Source organism: Lipotes vexillifer, unplaced genomic scaffold, assembly GCF_000442215.2.
Source record: "Lipotes vexillifer unplaced genomic scaffold, Lipotes_vexillifer_v1.1 scaffold1691, whole genome shotgun sequence".
In the NCBI taxonomy this organism is placed as follows: Eukaryota; Metazoa; Chordata; class Mammalia; order Artiodactyla; family Lipotidae; genus Lipotes; species Lipotes vexillifer.
Genome location: NW_006789046.1, coordinates 3,264,527 through 3,280,363, shown reverse-complemented (window position 1 = coordinate 3,280,363; position 15,837 = coordinate 3,264,527). Strand labels below are relative to the sequence as shown.

Here is a 15,837-nt window from a genome sequence, read left to right as displayed (position 1 = left end):
GGCCCCGCTCTCCCCCCATCCTGCTTGCTCGTCTCCGGGAGAATCGGGGTTTGCCGCGCCTTCTGGCCGCTCCCTTTTCTCTTTGGCTCCCGCTTCCAGGCTCTCTCCTGGGGCCCCCAGGGGAACCTGCTCCGGCCGAGACCTCAGGGCCTCTCCTCGGCCGCAGCCCACTGTCCTGCCTGGAGCCTCTGCGGCCTTGACTGTCATGAAGCTCGGCCCTCTCTGGCCTTCCTGCCGTGGCGCTTGCTCCGTCCCTGCTGACCGCTGCTCCGACTCGCGGTCCTCGTCCTGCCTGCCCCGGGATCCCGTCCCCCTCAGCCTCTGCACCTCTCTGGCATGGACTCCGCCACCCCCACGCGCTCAGGCTGAGGGGCCGAGATCTCCACCTGCCGCCCTCTCCTGCACGTCCCAGCCCCACAGGTCCCAGTGCGCCTTGGCCATCTCCTGCCAAGCGTCCCCTCAGTTCCTCCGACGCCCACGCACACAAGGCCGCACATTATCTTGGTTTCTCCTGGCACTGGAGTCTGGGCCGCCCTCGCCCCCCGCCCAGTCCCCCTCCTGTCCTCAGTTCCTGTCTGCTTGAGGGAGGCATCGTGTCAGTAATTGCTCCAGCTGCCAACGTCATGGTCAGCCCCACAAGCTCAGCTCTGGGGGTCCCCTCCTCACTCACCATCGAGGAGGAGGGAGCGGGTCAGGACGGCGGCATCCGAGGATGTTAAAGACCACCTGCTCTGGGTGCATCTCGGGGCTGGCGGTAACAGAGCGGGGCGCACGCTCCCCTCTCTGGCCGGGGCACACTTCCGGGGCCCCTCGCGGCCATCGTCATTGCCGGCAGAGACGAAGGAGCAAGGAGCCCAGGCTGGGGGTGAGTCTCAGGGAAGAGGGTCGAAGAGGTGTGGCCAGGGCCGCCCTCCTCCTTCTGCCTTGCCGGCTGCAGGAAGGCAAGCGCTCGCCCCGCCTGCCCTTCCCCGGTCAGCATTTGCTGAAGGTCGAGGGGGCCGCCCGAGCTGCGGGGACATGGGCCTGGCACCTCACTCAGCTTAAAAAGCATTTCTCCAGAGGGTCCGGCCCAGCTCTCTGGGCTACTACTCGGGCCTTGGGGAGAGGGCTCACAGAAGTCAAAAGCACGCCACTGCCTGGCCTGGGGACTGCGTGGGGGGTGGGGCCTGGGGACCCAGCAGGTGGGAGTCCAGCTAAGGTCCCACTCCTCCCGTCAGTGCAGGGCAGAGCGCTCGCCCACGACGAGGGTCTCGCTCCGTCTCTCCCTCCTCCCTTCTTGTTGCACTGGCTGGTTGCAGCCTTCGTGGGGTCACCGGGGCTCCTGTGGTACCCCCCTACCCGTCACCCCTGAGCGATCTCTGCTGTCTTCAAGCCATCCTCCACTCTGTCCCAGAACACCACCAGATCCCGCCCCTCCTCTGCACAAACGACCTTGACAGTATCTTGTTTTCCTGGGACCAAGTCCAGGGTTTTCCATGAGGCACACGATGGCCCTTGGGTTTGGATCCTGACCCTTCTCCCGCCGCATCTCCAAACTCCAGTGGGCGCCCGTGGCTTATGGTACGACTTTATAATAATGTTACATCATCATGAACGCATCCGTTACGCTAATAACATATACACTGTTAACTTCTTACTGTGACGCTATCATTAGAACAATAATAATACATCTTATAAATGTTCAGGAGTCTGCTTCCCCTAATATGACACAAGGTCCAATGCAAGGTCCTATAGCCCTGTTTATGGCTGCCCTTACTTCCGAATCCACAGGAGCTATTTAATAAATAACAAATATAATAATAAATACTTAATAAATGATAACAAATGAGGAGCACAGACCCAGTTCGTCACGGGCGTAGGAGCAATGAATTGTGATGAAACAGATCACAGAGTTGCTGCAGCTAATGCCAGGGGATAAAACAACAGCTGCCACAGGTGGCCCCAAAGTGAGGCCAACAAAATCCTCACAAGGACAGTATGATGCAATCAAGAAAATAAAGCAACACAATTAAGCTAACAGACTAGAAACTTCTCCAGTGGAGACAACTCAGTACAACTACACAGCTCCAGATGCGAGGATTCTCACCACCCTGAGCGCACTCGGGGAGTCAGTGCAAACCCACTCGCTCGGCTTAGCTGAGCACCGCTAAGACCCATGACACGCCGGTTCAGTTCAGGAGGCCGTGTCTGGCAGAACCTACATTAGGGAGACCTCTCCCTTAAGGCTGGGATTTTAAAAATACAGCCAGCTGGCTAGTCCTTTGATAGGAAGGGTAGACGTGCTGGGGGCAATGACAAGCTGGACGCTTACCTGGAGGCTGCTGGCCCCTGGCACAGCCTGCTTGGCATCGTCGGGGGAGCAGGGCTGAGAGCTAGCTCACCGTCCCCATCGTCCTTCCCGGGGCCTCTGCCCGCAGACCAGCCCCCTCCTGCTGGGGTCCCAGGATGCCAGGCTCTGGCAGGGGTCCAGGCCATCCCCCTAAGGCCACCTGGCCAGCAACTGCCTCGGAACCGTGAGTGGATGGGAGGGTCCCCTGGGTCTGGCACTGTCCTGGCCCACAGAGGCAGCCTCGACACCAAGGCAAAGAGAGATGAGCCGTGTAACGTGGTCCAGTCAATTTCAGCTCTAATCCGAGACAACAATGGTAAGCTCTAGACTGATCGTGTTTGACTAGCACACAGGTCCCCGAGAGAGCAAATTTTCGGGAAAAAGAAATCAATAAAAAGCTTCGGCGGCACGTCTTGGGGATGGGAGACCTGAATCAAGCTTATATTTATTTGATTAATTCAAAAAAGCAGCCTGCCAGAACCCTGAGGAGGCAGTTAGACAGCTAGTGAGTACCGGTTCTGAATTATTTAATCTGGAAAACTGGGAAAGATGCGGCACGGTTTGATGACCAGAGATGAGAACCAAATCTCTTTGCCGCTATTATCTGGGGTGACTCTCTACTGGCTGTAATCTACCGGAAACGCACACTTCCTTTTACCTTCGTCACATGGCCGTGGGCACCGGCCGAATGTGTCCCTGGCCTTTACCGTCTAAGATAAACACCCTGCTGGTGACCTTCACGTTCTCTGTGCTGGATGCTTCGTTTGGGGAATGGGAGTGGGGAGACTCTTCTGTGCTCCCCCTCCCGAAGGGCGGCTTATTGAGAGGCGACATCTCACCTTGAGGTCTGGGATCCCGTAGCCCTTCTTGAGGGTGATCTGGAACACGTCCAGCGCGCTGATGTATGCGGCCAGGCGGGAGAGGCTCTGCTTGCCACTGCCGCCCACCCCTACCAGCAGGGCATTGCCCCGTGGGGACTCCAGGATGCGGGTGATCCTGCAGATGTGGGCCACCGCGTCCTCAAACAGCACCTGAAGAGACCAGACCAGAGAGACCCCGGGCGTCTCACTGCGCAGACACGCCTCCCTCGTCCCTCCCCACCCCACTGCTGCCTGCTTGAGCCCCGCTCACCAGGTTCATGACCGCGTTGACCTCGTTGTAACTGTCCAGGGCTTCCACCAGGAGCTTGCTCAGGGGAGCCACGTCAGTCACCGGCAGGTACTTGGGATCACCGATCCCATGGGCAAAGTGGCAGTAGATATTGGGTTTGGCGAATAAGAGCTCCTCACCAAGATCCTAGATGTCAGAGACAAGATGCTTCTGTTGTCGCTGCCTCGGGCACACAGATCACGAACAGCAGCCCGAGCACCTTGCCCAGCAGCCTCAGAATGTCAGGCCACGTCTGCAGGGGCCCACACTGCTGCTACCAGGGGTCCCGCAAACCACTGGGCAAAATCCCCTGGCCCCTGCCACATCGGGAATGAACGGAGAGTCCAGAAAAATGATTCTACCACGAAAACCCCGGACACATCAGCGGAGCACGTCGACCCCAGCAGAGCTGTCTGTGCCCAGCGGCTAGAGGGAGGTCTTCACTCTTCCTTGCTCGGGCCACACCCACGTGGCAGAGTCACCTCGTGGGGCCCAACGTGGTCCTTCCCATCCCCAGTCCAGGGCCCTCGCAGCAGGGCGGGGATTGTCACGGGGTCCCGACACCCTGCCCCTCGGAGCCTTCCTGGGCTTGGCAGGGGGACGTGGTGGCCTGCCGTACGTCGAAGAACTTCTTGGTGGAAGCGATGGCGACTCTGCGCAGCGTCTCCTGGTCCTTCTCATCCACCATCTTGTCGCCGTACACACGTTCGGCTTCGTGTAGCCAGAGGCGGACGAGGTCTAGTGGGATTTTCAGGATCTCTGTGGTGGAGAATAGGAGCCCCTGCCCCAGATGCGGGATGGTCGGCATCCTTAGCTGTGTCCGGGAGGCAAGCCGAGCACCGCATGTGGATTAAACGAGCAAGTGGCCGCTTCCCCAGGGGATGACCCTTTAGGCTGTGGTACAGTGTCCACTGGAGGTCCAGGAAGCCACGGACTGCCAAGGCCACACAAATCCTGGAGGCTGGAGGGTGTGTCTGTGGCCTGAGAGACGTGGGGGGATTCTCCTCACGAGACAGGGTTAAGGGCTGCCCCCTCTAAGGGGGCTGATCAGGCAGAAGCCTGACTACGGGAGGCCATGGAGTGAGCTTGGGCCATGCAGCAAGCCTGCCCAGGCCCAGTCCTGGCTTGGCCGTTTACTAACCAAGTGACCTGGCAAGTTCAACAGGGGCTTTTTTTTCCAGGCCCTTGTTCTGGGCTCTGGGAACACAGTGATGATGGGACTGACCCTGCCTTCATGGAGTTTGCCTTCTAGTGGGGAGATGTAACCAGACAAAATCACAAGGTAATTACACATTGTGATGTGTGCTATGAATGACATAAACAGGGACAGTGAGACAGAGGGTGTGGGGATGAGGAGGGGCCTCTTGAGGGCACGACATTTGAGCTGACACTCGAAGTGGACGGAGCCTTAGACTTCCCATCTGTAAAATGGGGATATACGAGCGTTACATGTTGTTTGGAGGAGAAAATTGGGATGTAAGTGACCAAACCCATCGGCTAGCTCAGTCAATACATACGAGGAAACGTCATCACCACCATCAAGACTACAACCGTCACCACCACCATCACCATCGTCATCACCATCTTTATCGCCATCATCACTATCACCATTATCATCACCATGGTCACCATCATCACCATCATTATCACTATCACCATGGTCACCGTCATCACCATCATTATCACTATCACCATGGTCACCGTCATCATCAACATCATCACTGTAATCAGTCCATAGATCACTTTGCTTTCTCTCCTGAGAGCAGCAGAGGAGGGGAGCATCTGTGGGCCAGGCCTTGGCCATAAGGTGGCATATGACACAGCGCTAAAAGCAGTACCTGGAAAATATTGGAGAGGTCCCTGAGGTTGAAGACATAATGAAACTTAACGGCTGTGGGAAGAAACGTCGATGTCACTTTCTGGTGCAGGGCTGTTACAGGAAAAAGACACATCGATTCTTGCACACTCTTAATGGCCTCAGGAAGTGCAAAGCTTAAGCTATAGTTTCTGAAGCAAATGGACTGTGAGATGGTGACAATTTAAGTAAGAAATCTAGAGAGCGGAGGAGGGAGGAAGTTTGCTACTCTACTGATGTGTAAATTGCTTCTGATACTGAATTTCCTATCCTCTGCCTCCCCCTCAAGCAACTGGATTTCACAATACCTCAACAGCATCGCTAAAAAATATATTGACTTGGAAGTATAAACAAAATATTTACCAGGGGAAACTATGAAGCCTCCGTCAGCCCCAGAAAGCAGTGGGTCTCACTGACAGGAGAGGGGGCGAGGCAGGTCAGCTTACCCAGGGCGGAGGCCACCAGATGGCTGCTCATCTTCTGGACTACCATGGGGACCGATTGATAGGCCAGGTGCTGGGCCAGGATGGTGCTGTAGATGCTCATGAGAGCCTCCTGGCCCGGGAAGCTCATGGCAAACACACAGAAGTGGCGCTGCCCGGAACAACCAGAGACCCTCGTCAGGCTGCACGTAGGGACCAGCTTGGGGCGGAGCCACCTTCCTGGGGAGCAGACTCTGTCCTCATTGCCTAATGTCTCGTGGGCATGGTCAGAATGGACAGGTTCCCTCCTCGTGCCATGTGTGTGGTAAAGCCCCCTTAAATACTGATTACATCTCAAACAGCCAAATTCATGTCATGCTCTCCAGAAAAAACTTGGAGGAGGCCAAAGAGTGCCTCAGAGCGCAGCCTGGATTTAAATTCCAGGTCTCTATCTGCTTAGGTAATTCAGAGGTGAGGTCCTGCCTGGGTGGCCTTGCAGATAGAGTACAGAATTTCCTGTTAAATCTGAATTGCACATAGGAAATTTTTTTTTTTTATAGTACAAATATGTCTCAAACATCGTATGGGGCATGATTTTCTGTTTATCTGAAATTCAGATTTGAGCAGGCATCTGTATGTTTATTTGCTAAGTCTGGCAGCCCTATGGGCTCACAGGGAGAGCTGACCGGCTCCTCTCCCCCCCCCCCCCCTTCCCCCACCCACTGGGAATGTCCTGACATCTTCTGAAAGGCTGGGGTGCTCTCCAGGGAATGCCAGCCCGCAGCCCCACGATCCCAAATCAATGCTTTCCTTCTCATTTGCCAAAGCGAGCCTTGGGGCCCCTGCAGCTGACTGAGTCCGGGTCCAGGTCCTGCCTACCTGAAGCCTGGGGTCAATGGTGAAGGATCCAGCAGTGGGGTTCATGCACGCCACGTACTGACAGTTATGGACGTCCTTCAGTGTCAGCTTCTGTCGGTCATACCTGCGCGGGCAAGGCCAGCGTAATGTCCTGCTGCCGGAGCCACCCCCGGCTCCCCACCCAACCCAGTACTGCCCTGCATATGGTTAAAAAAAAATAAACCTCAAAATAACAATTACATGTGAAATGGCCAATTGCGCTTCATGCTCTTAAGAGAAATTTTGAAACAGGAGGCAACAGAGTGGCTCAGTGTTCAGGTCTGGGTTTATGTTCCAGCTCCTCCATTCAGTAGCATCGTGACTCTGGGGAGGCTGGCTAACCCCTCCGTGCCTCAGTGTTCTTATCTGTGCAATGGGTCACTATGAGGACGAATGGAGCTAATGCATGAAAATAAACTTAGAAGGGCACCTGAAATAGAGCAAGGGTTCCATAAGGGTTTACCACCGCCCCCATTATCACTCTAATTATCAAGGATCATGATGGTGATGATGATCAAATAAGCTGAAGAGCTTCCTCGGTGCCAGGGCACTGCTAACACTTCCAGGGGCTCAGACGAGGTCAAAGGCTATAAAGAGCTTGTGCATCTTTCGTGTGCCTTTTACCTTTTGGCTTTTCCCCCCATTGTTTTGTTTCATTTTCTGTTGGGAGTTGGTACCGGCCCTTGTTGATTTGTGGGGATTCCTTGTATGCCCCACATATTAATCCACTGCCAGTGTCAGCCATTGCAAGTAATTTCTCCCATTAATTCCATATTGTGCTCGTCCATGGTGTCTCTTGGTGAACAATGTTCCTCAGTTTTCAGGTGAAGTCAAAGTAACCATTCTTCGGCCTTCTGGCCTATGCTTTTGAAACCTAGGGTTGAGAAGTCCTTCGCACTCCCCACCTTTCCCCCGGTCACACTTTCTTCCACCAACGTGGCAGTTTCTCCTTTGGCTTGTGGGCCTGCCCTCCACGTGGGGCCCACCTGATCCATGTGGTAGGGGGTGATCTGTGTTTCTTCTGCCCTTGCTGACAGAGCCTCTGAACGGTCCAGCCTTCCCTGTTGCTTGTGGGGCCCCTTTATCTGAAATGCTAGAGGGATCTTCCAAATCTGACTATGCCTCCCCCTCCTAGAGAGATGCTTCAGGACAAACTCAAGGGCAGCTGTGGACACAGGGCTGAAGCTTCACAGCTCTTAGGGCCCTCTTAAAGAAGAGTACAACACATCTTAGTTTTGTAAATTTTGCAAGGATGCACGACCTGGTGAGCCCATTTCGAGAGCATGCAACTAGGGCCCGGGAGAGTCAGGGGCCACCCCTGGGCCCTCCTGGGCCTCCCAGCAGATCCTCCCGAGGGGGCGCGGGCAGGCCTCACGTATCCCTCTTGCTTTGCCCTCGGCCTCCTGCCCTGTCCCTCCCCAGACCTGTCCTGGGCCCTGGCCGTCCCACACCACTTTCATGTCCTCACAGATGTCGAGCTCTCGCAGGGCTGCACTTCAAGTATGACCCACCCCGGCCCAGCTCTGTCACCTCCCCGGGGAGCCATCCCTAACACCCTGTTCCCACATCACAGCCCACAGTCCCCATGGCTTCACTGCTGTCCTTGCTGGGTTCCTACAGCCCGCGAGCCCTGGAGTCAGTGTCATGTCGCGGGGAAAGGCCAGCCATGGAGTCAGACACGTGGGCTTGACCTCCAGCTGGGCCTTTCATCAGGGCTGTGACCGCCAGCAGGCCACTTATCGCCTCTGTGCCCTATTCCTCGGCAGTAAGGGGCAGGCTCCATGCATCCCCTCACTGACCTCTGATGAGATTTCTCAGGTTCCTCTGGTCTCAAAACCCCCAGGTTTGGCCTGGGCCACTTGCCAGGTCATCGTGGCACACTTCTTTCAAGTGATACTTGTTTTAACCACACTGAATGTTCTGACCTTTCCAGACTGCAAATGTAAACATGCCACCCTCGGCTTTCCGTTGCCCTTGGGAGAGAGTGTTCTCTGTCCAGTGGACCATGAGTCCTGGGGTCTGGCCGCCCCTGCCCTGGGCACCCTCTCCCTCTGGCTCTCATGCTCCAGCCACGCTGGGCTCCTATGGCCCCCTCCAGGGGCCACACTCCCTCTGCCCATGGCATCTGCTGTGCCCGAGATGCTCTCCCTCCAAAGTACTGACACTAAGGCCAGTAATGGAGCTCCCAGCTGCCTCGTCCCGCCCCGGGTCTCTGACCCAGCCGCTGGGGCCCTCTGTGACTGCTCCCTTCACCCTGGAACTGCACCCCTCCGTCTTCTCTGCCATATAGACACTTCAGTTAGAGGGGTACCTGTCTGTCCCTGCTCCATGGAACTGCAGGCCACAGCCGGCCAGCCCGGGGCCTGGCAGATGCCCAGGGCGTATTTGCGGAATGTATGAGAGGAGTAGACCTTGACCCCCCCCACCTCTCCCCAGAACTGTGACCCCATCAGCGTGGTCCTGTGTCCCAGTCCTGCATCCTCCCTGTGGCAACCCACCCCCCGCCCCCACTCACCAGTGCCTGTGGTCCATGTGCTGCCGGAGGAGGGTGTGCGGGGCCACCGTCCCGTACTTGTCCACCTCGGGCATGTTCATGTCGTCGATGAAATAGACCAGCTTCTTGGTGCCTGGTGGCCCGTAATTCCGCCCTGATTTCTTCTCCAGCGGCTTTTCGAGAACACCTAGAGAAGGGAATGGGGTGACTACCACAGTGCCTGGTAGATCTCAGAGGCGGTGGCCCAAAGGGTAGCCCCGGGGCACCAAAGACAGGTGGGTTGGACTCCAGGCACCTCAGGAGTAAAGGAGAGGGTGGTGGGCACCACTGGCTCTAGGCAGGGGGACAGGAACCTTGTGCTCATCGACCTCGGGGCCACCTGAGACTGGTTATGAGGGGAGCTCCCTGTGGGATCTGCCACCCTCGTCCCCCTGCTCTGGGCATAGAGAGCAGTGGGTGGGGGCATGGGAAGTGGAGAGGCAGCTGGCAAGCTACCGGGTCTGCAGTAAGAAGGCGCTGTGAGGAACGTCAGGGTGGGACTGGGGGGCAGTCGCGTTGGATGAGAGTGACGGGGTATGTCGAGGCCAGGCTGTGAGGACCCACGCTCGTCCTCAACCTCACCCTGCAGCATGGCCGAGGTCGTGCAGAAGTTGAAGGGCACGGCCTGCACTAAGTAGTCGTCTGTGCTCAGGCTGTCCAGCTTGTCCCCCATCAGCACCGACTTGCCCGTCCCTGCATTGCCCACCAGCATCACCGGCCACGACTTCTCCATGAGCAGGTCCAAAAAGTAGCGGATGCGGATGGTTTCCGTGGTGTGCACCAGTGAGGCCTGGGGGAGGGACCGGGAGGATGCGGGGAGAGAGGGAGAAGCTATAACCCCAGACACACCTGAGCCTCCAATTCCCACCCTCCGAACAAACCTGCAGACCTGGACAGTTTGTCAAATCCCCAGTCTTACTTGGAAGGTCCTATTGTTGAAAACCATTTGCGACCGGACATCCCATTGAGAAGAGAGTGGGATGGGGCTCTGAGTCCTGCCCCTAAATCGTCATAAATCGTCACCGCTCTGGGCAGTTACCTGCAGTGGGACATCAGGGTCCAGCTCGAAGCGGGGCACCTTGTCCGTCCATGGCAGGAACTTTTTGGTGTCGGGATCTATGTAGTAGTCAAAGATTGTTCCCTGCGAGGGGAACTTGATTGTCTTAAACTCGTTGACCCACCACCGGCTGAACTCGACCCGATAATCTACAAGCTGTTGGGAAACAAAATAAAGCGCAGAAACGGCCCAGCTGAGAGGGATGCCGGGAGACCGAGTCTGGGTGGCCAGGCACCCGCCACGGCCGGCTGCTCACCTGGTCCTGGAACATGGCCCCTCCGAAGGCCCAGAAGCAGGCGAACACAAAGTAGAGCTCGTACAGCTCCTTGGCAGAGTCGGGTGGTGCGTTCTTCTCGGTGAGGAGGCACTCGAGCAGGTACAGGATCATCTGGATGACCGTGATCTCGGGCACCGGAGTGATTGTCTTAAACCCGACGCGAAGCTTGTCCAGGCAGGTGGGCAGGTACTTGTCAAAGAGGACCAGCAGGCTGGCCTTTTCCGACTGCACCTTGCGCCTCTCGATCCAGCTGCTCACCACCCTGGGGAAGGCGGGAGGTGCTGGAGGACTGGGCCACCACGCTGGGTCCCCCTGGCGACCCTCCGCTTGGTGAACGCTTCCACGGGATTCTGGCACTCCTGCCTGGTGATGGGGCCGGTCCCAGACCTTAAGAGGATCTGATGAGGGTGTGCTCTTTCGACAGGGCCTATTCTATACCATGGCACAAATACTACACGAACTGGAAAATTTAAGTAATTGGTATGTGAAAGAATAACAATGTCCAGCGGAGATCTGTATTAGCTGTACTTCATATTAGAGCGACAGAGTAACAAGGGCATTCTGATAGCCTCTGAGCCTGTCTCCAAAGAGGGAGTTTTGTAACCCATAAAACCTCATAGAAAACTATTACAATAGTGCATGTTCTAGTATTTGGTCACCACAAATGAGCCAAAGTTACCATGAAGCATGTCATTTCATCAGATGAATAAGATGTAGCCTTACTACATTAAAAACTCAGTTCTCTTCAGCCTCTTTGAATAAGAGGCAAGATAAAATAATTGATAACTAACCTTAACAACTTTTTAGATCTTGAAGCCAGTTTGGCAAGCAAGACTCATGACTATCCAGTCAAGTGGACTGAAGGACAGAGTCAGGGAAGCAGATAATTAAAATTGTGAGCTGAGTCTATGGATATCTAATTTGAAAAGAAAGAGAAGAAAACGCCTAACTTTAGTAGGTAAAGTAAGTTAACAATCCCCCAGGAATATTAATCATAGTAAGATTATGATGATAACAATAGTGGGTGTGAGAGCTACCACTGAGTTGCCAAGCACTGTTAGGCACTATATTAAATGATTCCTGTAATTCTCAACAATCCTATGAAGTCAGGATCGCCATTTAACAGATGAAGGCGCTCAGAGACGTAAAGTAACTTACTTCAGAAACAGAACTAATAAGTGGCAGAGCCAGAATTCAATCTCAAGGCTGTATCACTCCAAAGCTCAAGCTCTTGCCACTGCATGATGCTGTCTCTCAAGAATAAAAATATGACATCAGCCTTAAGGATAAAAAAATGTTAAAAATTAATCTCACACACCTGTTGGATCCCTCTGGTATTCACTGACTCAAGCTAGGGGGGGGGGGGGGAGAGAGGGAGGGGATGGGAAGGCAAGAAAAGGGAAAGGAAAGGAGAGGAGCAGGGACACATCACTGCATTATCTGGACTCCTGGATCCAGCCATGCCTGAAGCATACATGGTGAATTGAGCCAACTGACACATTTAATGGAAGAGTCCAAACCCATACAACAGGCATTCCCGAGGAGTCATGTTGGGTTGTCTGGCACACATACATCTCTGGAGTGGGTTGCATAGAGGTGGCCCACCACGGCTGTGTGGGGTGTGGATTCTAGAGCCCGACTGCCTAGCGTGGCCAGCCATGGCCTCGGGCAAGTTACTCAACATGTCTGGGTCTCAGGCTCCTCATCCGTAAATGGGAGTGATGATAATCGCTCCCATATTCGAAGGACTACCTGGGCTGATACTTTTAAAGCTCATAGAGGGGAGCCTGGTCCACGGTAAGTGGTAAACAAGTGCCTGCTAAAAGCGGAAAGAGCGTCCGGCTCCCTTGCGGGCTGATGAGCTCAGTGAGCTGTCCTTTCTAGGATGCCCAAAACGTAAGCAGGAAGCTCGCGTTACCCGACGCAGCTCGCCTGCCCTCCGCAGCCCCAGCAGACATGCCTTTCTGCAAGTGAGAGCACGTTCTGGAAGCTCTGCCTCTTACTGCACCCCTAGCAGAACAGAGAACCAAGAGCTCAAAAACTCTGCCCCGTTGCCCCTGGGCTCACTGGGTAACAGAGGAAACCTTTAACTCCACGTCCACAAGCGAACACAGTGCAGCTGAGAACTGGATTCCAAATACAGTTGGTCTTCAGAATGGAGACCAATTTGCAAATCTATATATAGACTGCTGCATTTGCCTTCTATCTTGAAGGCGGATATATCAAATTTTAAATTTTGCCTTGTTAGAGACATTTAGTGCATGCAGATGTGCGCGCTGGCTTTGATCTGAAAAGCCGACCCAGACCCAGACCCCGGGAGGACGAGTGGCTTCCCTGCAGGCTCCTGCCCTGTCCCCAAAGGCCACGGAGCCCCCTCTGGCCCTGGAGCTTTGCTTCACCTCCCGCTCCTGGATGTGCTCAGCCACGCCTGCCTTGAGTCGTGGCTGCCCCTGCTGGAGGGCTGCTCTTTCTCTGGGTTGGGGGGCGCCTGAGCAGGCCCTCAGCCTCTCCACTTCTCTCCAGCAAAACCCGGGTCTCCTCCTGGTCCCCAGGATGCCACTCACTCTCTTGGTTACCCCTCTGGAGCCCCAAGAACCACTCCCGGCTGAAGGGTGAGCCTTCGGGTCCCGCCCCCGCCCACCCCTGCTGACCTTCCCCTCTCCTTCCCGCCCCCACTGAGCGTCCACTGGGTGCCCCTCGGCCCCACCGTCTCCTTCCCGTACTCTCGTGTCTTAGCGGCGCCTGCTCAGACTTTGTTCCAGTTCTCTTGCCTTGTCTGCTGCCCACCCTGGAAATGCCCAGATGTGTGTAGTGGGCAGAATGGGGGCCCCTCAAAAGACATGTCCACCCACAGTCTATGAATGTGGCCTTATTTGGAAAAAGGGTGTTTGCAGATGCAATCAAAATAAGGATCTCGGGCTTCCCTGGTGGCGCAGTGGTTGAGAGTCCGCGTGCCGATGCAGGGGACGCGGGTTCGTGCCCCGGTCCGGGAAGATCCCACATGCCGCAGAGCGGCTGGGCCTGTGAGCCATGGCCGCTGAGCCTGCGTGTCTGGAGCCTGTGCTCCGCAACGGGAGAGGCCACAACAGTGAGAGGCCCGCATACCGCAAAAAATAAAAGGTAAAAAATAAATAAGGATCTCGAGAGGTTGCATCCTGGATGAGGGTGGGCCCTGATCCAACGACTGGTCCTTATGAGAACAGGGAAATTGGGACACAGAGGCATGTGCGGAGGGGAGACCACGTGAGACTCAGAAAGGTGGCTGTGTGATGGGTGATGTGTCTACAAGCCAAGGATTGCCAGCAACACCAGAAGCTGGGGGAGAAGCCCTAGAAGAGATTCCCCCTCAGAGATTCCAGAAGGAACCAACCCTTCCAACACCTGATTTCAGACTTCTGGCCTCCAGAACCAGAAGAGAAAAAACTTCCATTGTTTGAAGCTGCCCGGTTTGTGGTCCTTTGTCATGGCGGCCACAGGACACTAACAAAGCAGGATGACAGGTGTTGCTGGAGAAGGCGGCATAGTGGTGCTAGGTCTCAGCGGCCCCCAGGCCCCTGTGGGTCAGGCCAGCTCTGGTTCTGTCCCTGCAGGGTCACTGCGCTCATGTACCCCCCCAGCCCCGGCCTCGCTGCATCGGGAGACGGTGGTCTCACTTCCCACTCCATGCACAGACGCATCGAGCATGAACTCTCCACCTCCCCCTCTCTCACCACCGGCACACTTGCCTGTGCCTGGAAACACCCATGCCTGCTCATCTCGCCCTGGCTGCTATGAGACATTTCCAGAAAGACCCTCATTACCAGGGCCTCCTCTCAATTCCTCCTCCGTGAATTGCCATCTGGCTTCTGCCCCTGTCGCGCCAGGAAGCTGTTCTTCCTGAGTTAACGGTGAGCTCCCAGCTGCCAAATCCAGTGGCAACTTTCTGTCCTCGGCTCCTTGACCCTCCGGACGCGGCTTCCCTCCTGAAGCTTTTTCCTCCCTGGCTGTGTGGGGCGTCACCTCCCGGGTTTCCCTTCTACCTGTTCCTTCTCGAATCCTTCCAGGATTACTTCTTCCTCCCAACATCTCTTACCATCTCTCCGGGAAACCCAGTTTCCCCAGCACGGAGCATCCGTGGGTCAGACACACAGCAGGTGCAGAAAGCACTGGTTGAGTGAATGAATGAATGAAGTGGACTGAATGGATGCAGCCGAGGTGTTTCCCCTGAGGCTGTCAGTCCCAGAATGTTGCACTGGGGTTTCTACTCAAGACCACGCAGGATGTCCTGGCGTATAAATTAGTAGCCTTGTGTCCAAGTACAAAAACATGCCTCCAGGATCAATGGCAAGCCTTCCATTTCTTAAGGTTTCAAACAGTTCTCACATCCATCCCTCCTCCCCTGTCCCCAGTGGCCACCCGTCATCTGCTGCCATGAACTCTCCTCGTCACGTCAGAAACGGCCCCCGTGCCGGCCCTGGAGGCTGGCCCAGGGTCAGTCCCTTCCTGCCAAGAGCATCCTCACGCTTCACGCTCCATCCACGAACACCTGACCACCGCCAGTTCCTGGGAAGCTCACACTCTCGCCCTGATGCCCCTTAAATGTTGGTTCTCACTTGGAATGCTTTCCCCTACATGTCTACCCGGAAAGCTCCTTCTCCTGTCGGGGGTCAGCCCAAACTCCAGCTCCTCCAGGAAGACTTCCTGTCTCCACAACAGGCCCAGACCCTCCCTCCTCCCCAGAGTTCCCTGCACGTGGTACAAACTTCTGTTTCGTTAGCTGCCGTGATGCAGAGTCTCCATGCATTACATCACTTATTCACACATCTGTCCCGCATCCTTTCATTGCCCCCACGCTGCTGCCTGGGGAGGGCCCAGCACAAGGTATTTATCGTATGAATGAACGAGTGAGTGGATGAAAGAATGCATACACAGGAGACTCTGAAACGCCAATGCCCTCCTTTTTCTCTGCATAGTTTGGAGCAGGAGAACAAAAGCCCAACTCACGGGTTCCACCCTAGATCGGCCGGGTTGATGTACAGAATGCCGGCTCTGGAGACGGTGGCTGGTGTGGCCGTCCTAAGGTGGCTGATCTCGAACACCAGCCGCATGGTGCGGTTCAGGGGGATCCTCTCATTGCTGGCCAGGGTGAGGACCTAGTGAGGGACACAGGCCTGTGGGTTTCAGCCCCAAAGCACCCTCGTCCTGAGCGTTTCACAGGTCACATCTCAGAAGAGGAGGAGGTCGGAGACACTCCCCGTACCCCCACCAGCCACCAACCAGCTTCCCTAGTCCAGCGTCTCCCTGCCGTCCTCGATGCCAGCACCCCCCCCCCCCCCTCC

General features: G+C 55.6%; 1 protein-coding gene across 1 annotated transcript in view; it reads right to left on the bottom strand.

The window, feature by feature from the left end:
• The window catches only part of DNAH17 (dynein axonemal heavy chain 17), a 115,481-nt gene that overhangs the window by 41,962 nt on the left and 57,682 nt on the right, over positions 1-15,837 (bottom strand). Inside the window, exons 43-53 of the mRNA XM_007462391.1 lie at positions 15,503-15,651; positions 10,499-10,781; positions 10,225-10,398; positions 9,768-9,975; positions 9,168-9,333; positions 6,635-6,737; positions 5,780-5,927; positions 5,317-5,408; positions 4,098-4,259; positions 3,461-3,625; positions 3,169-3,360 (exon numbers count right to left, since the gene is read on the bottom strand). Of these exons, the coding sequence (XP_007462453.1) occupies positions 3,169-3,360; positions 3,461-3,625; positions 4,098-4,259; positions 5,317-5,408; positions 5,780-5,927; positions 6,635-6,737; positions 9,168-9,333; positions 9,768-9,975; positions 10,225-10,398; positions 10,499-10,781; positions 15,503-15,651 (1,842 nt within the window). The remainder of the gene's footprint in view (positions 1-3,168; positions 3,361-3,460; positions 3,626-4,097; positions 4,260-5,316; positions 5,409-5,779; positions 5,928-6,634; positions 6,738-9,167; positions 9,334-9,767; positions 9,976-10,224; positions 10,399-10,498; positions 10,782-15,502; positions 15,652-15,837) is intronic.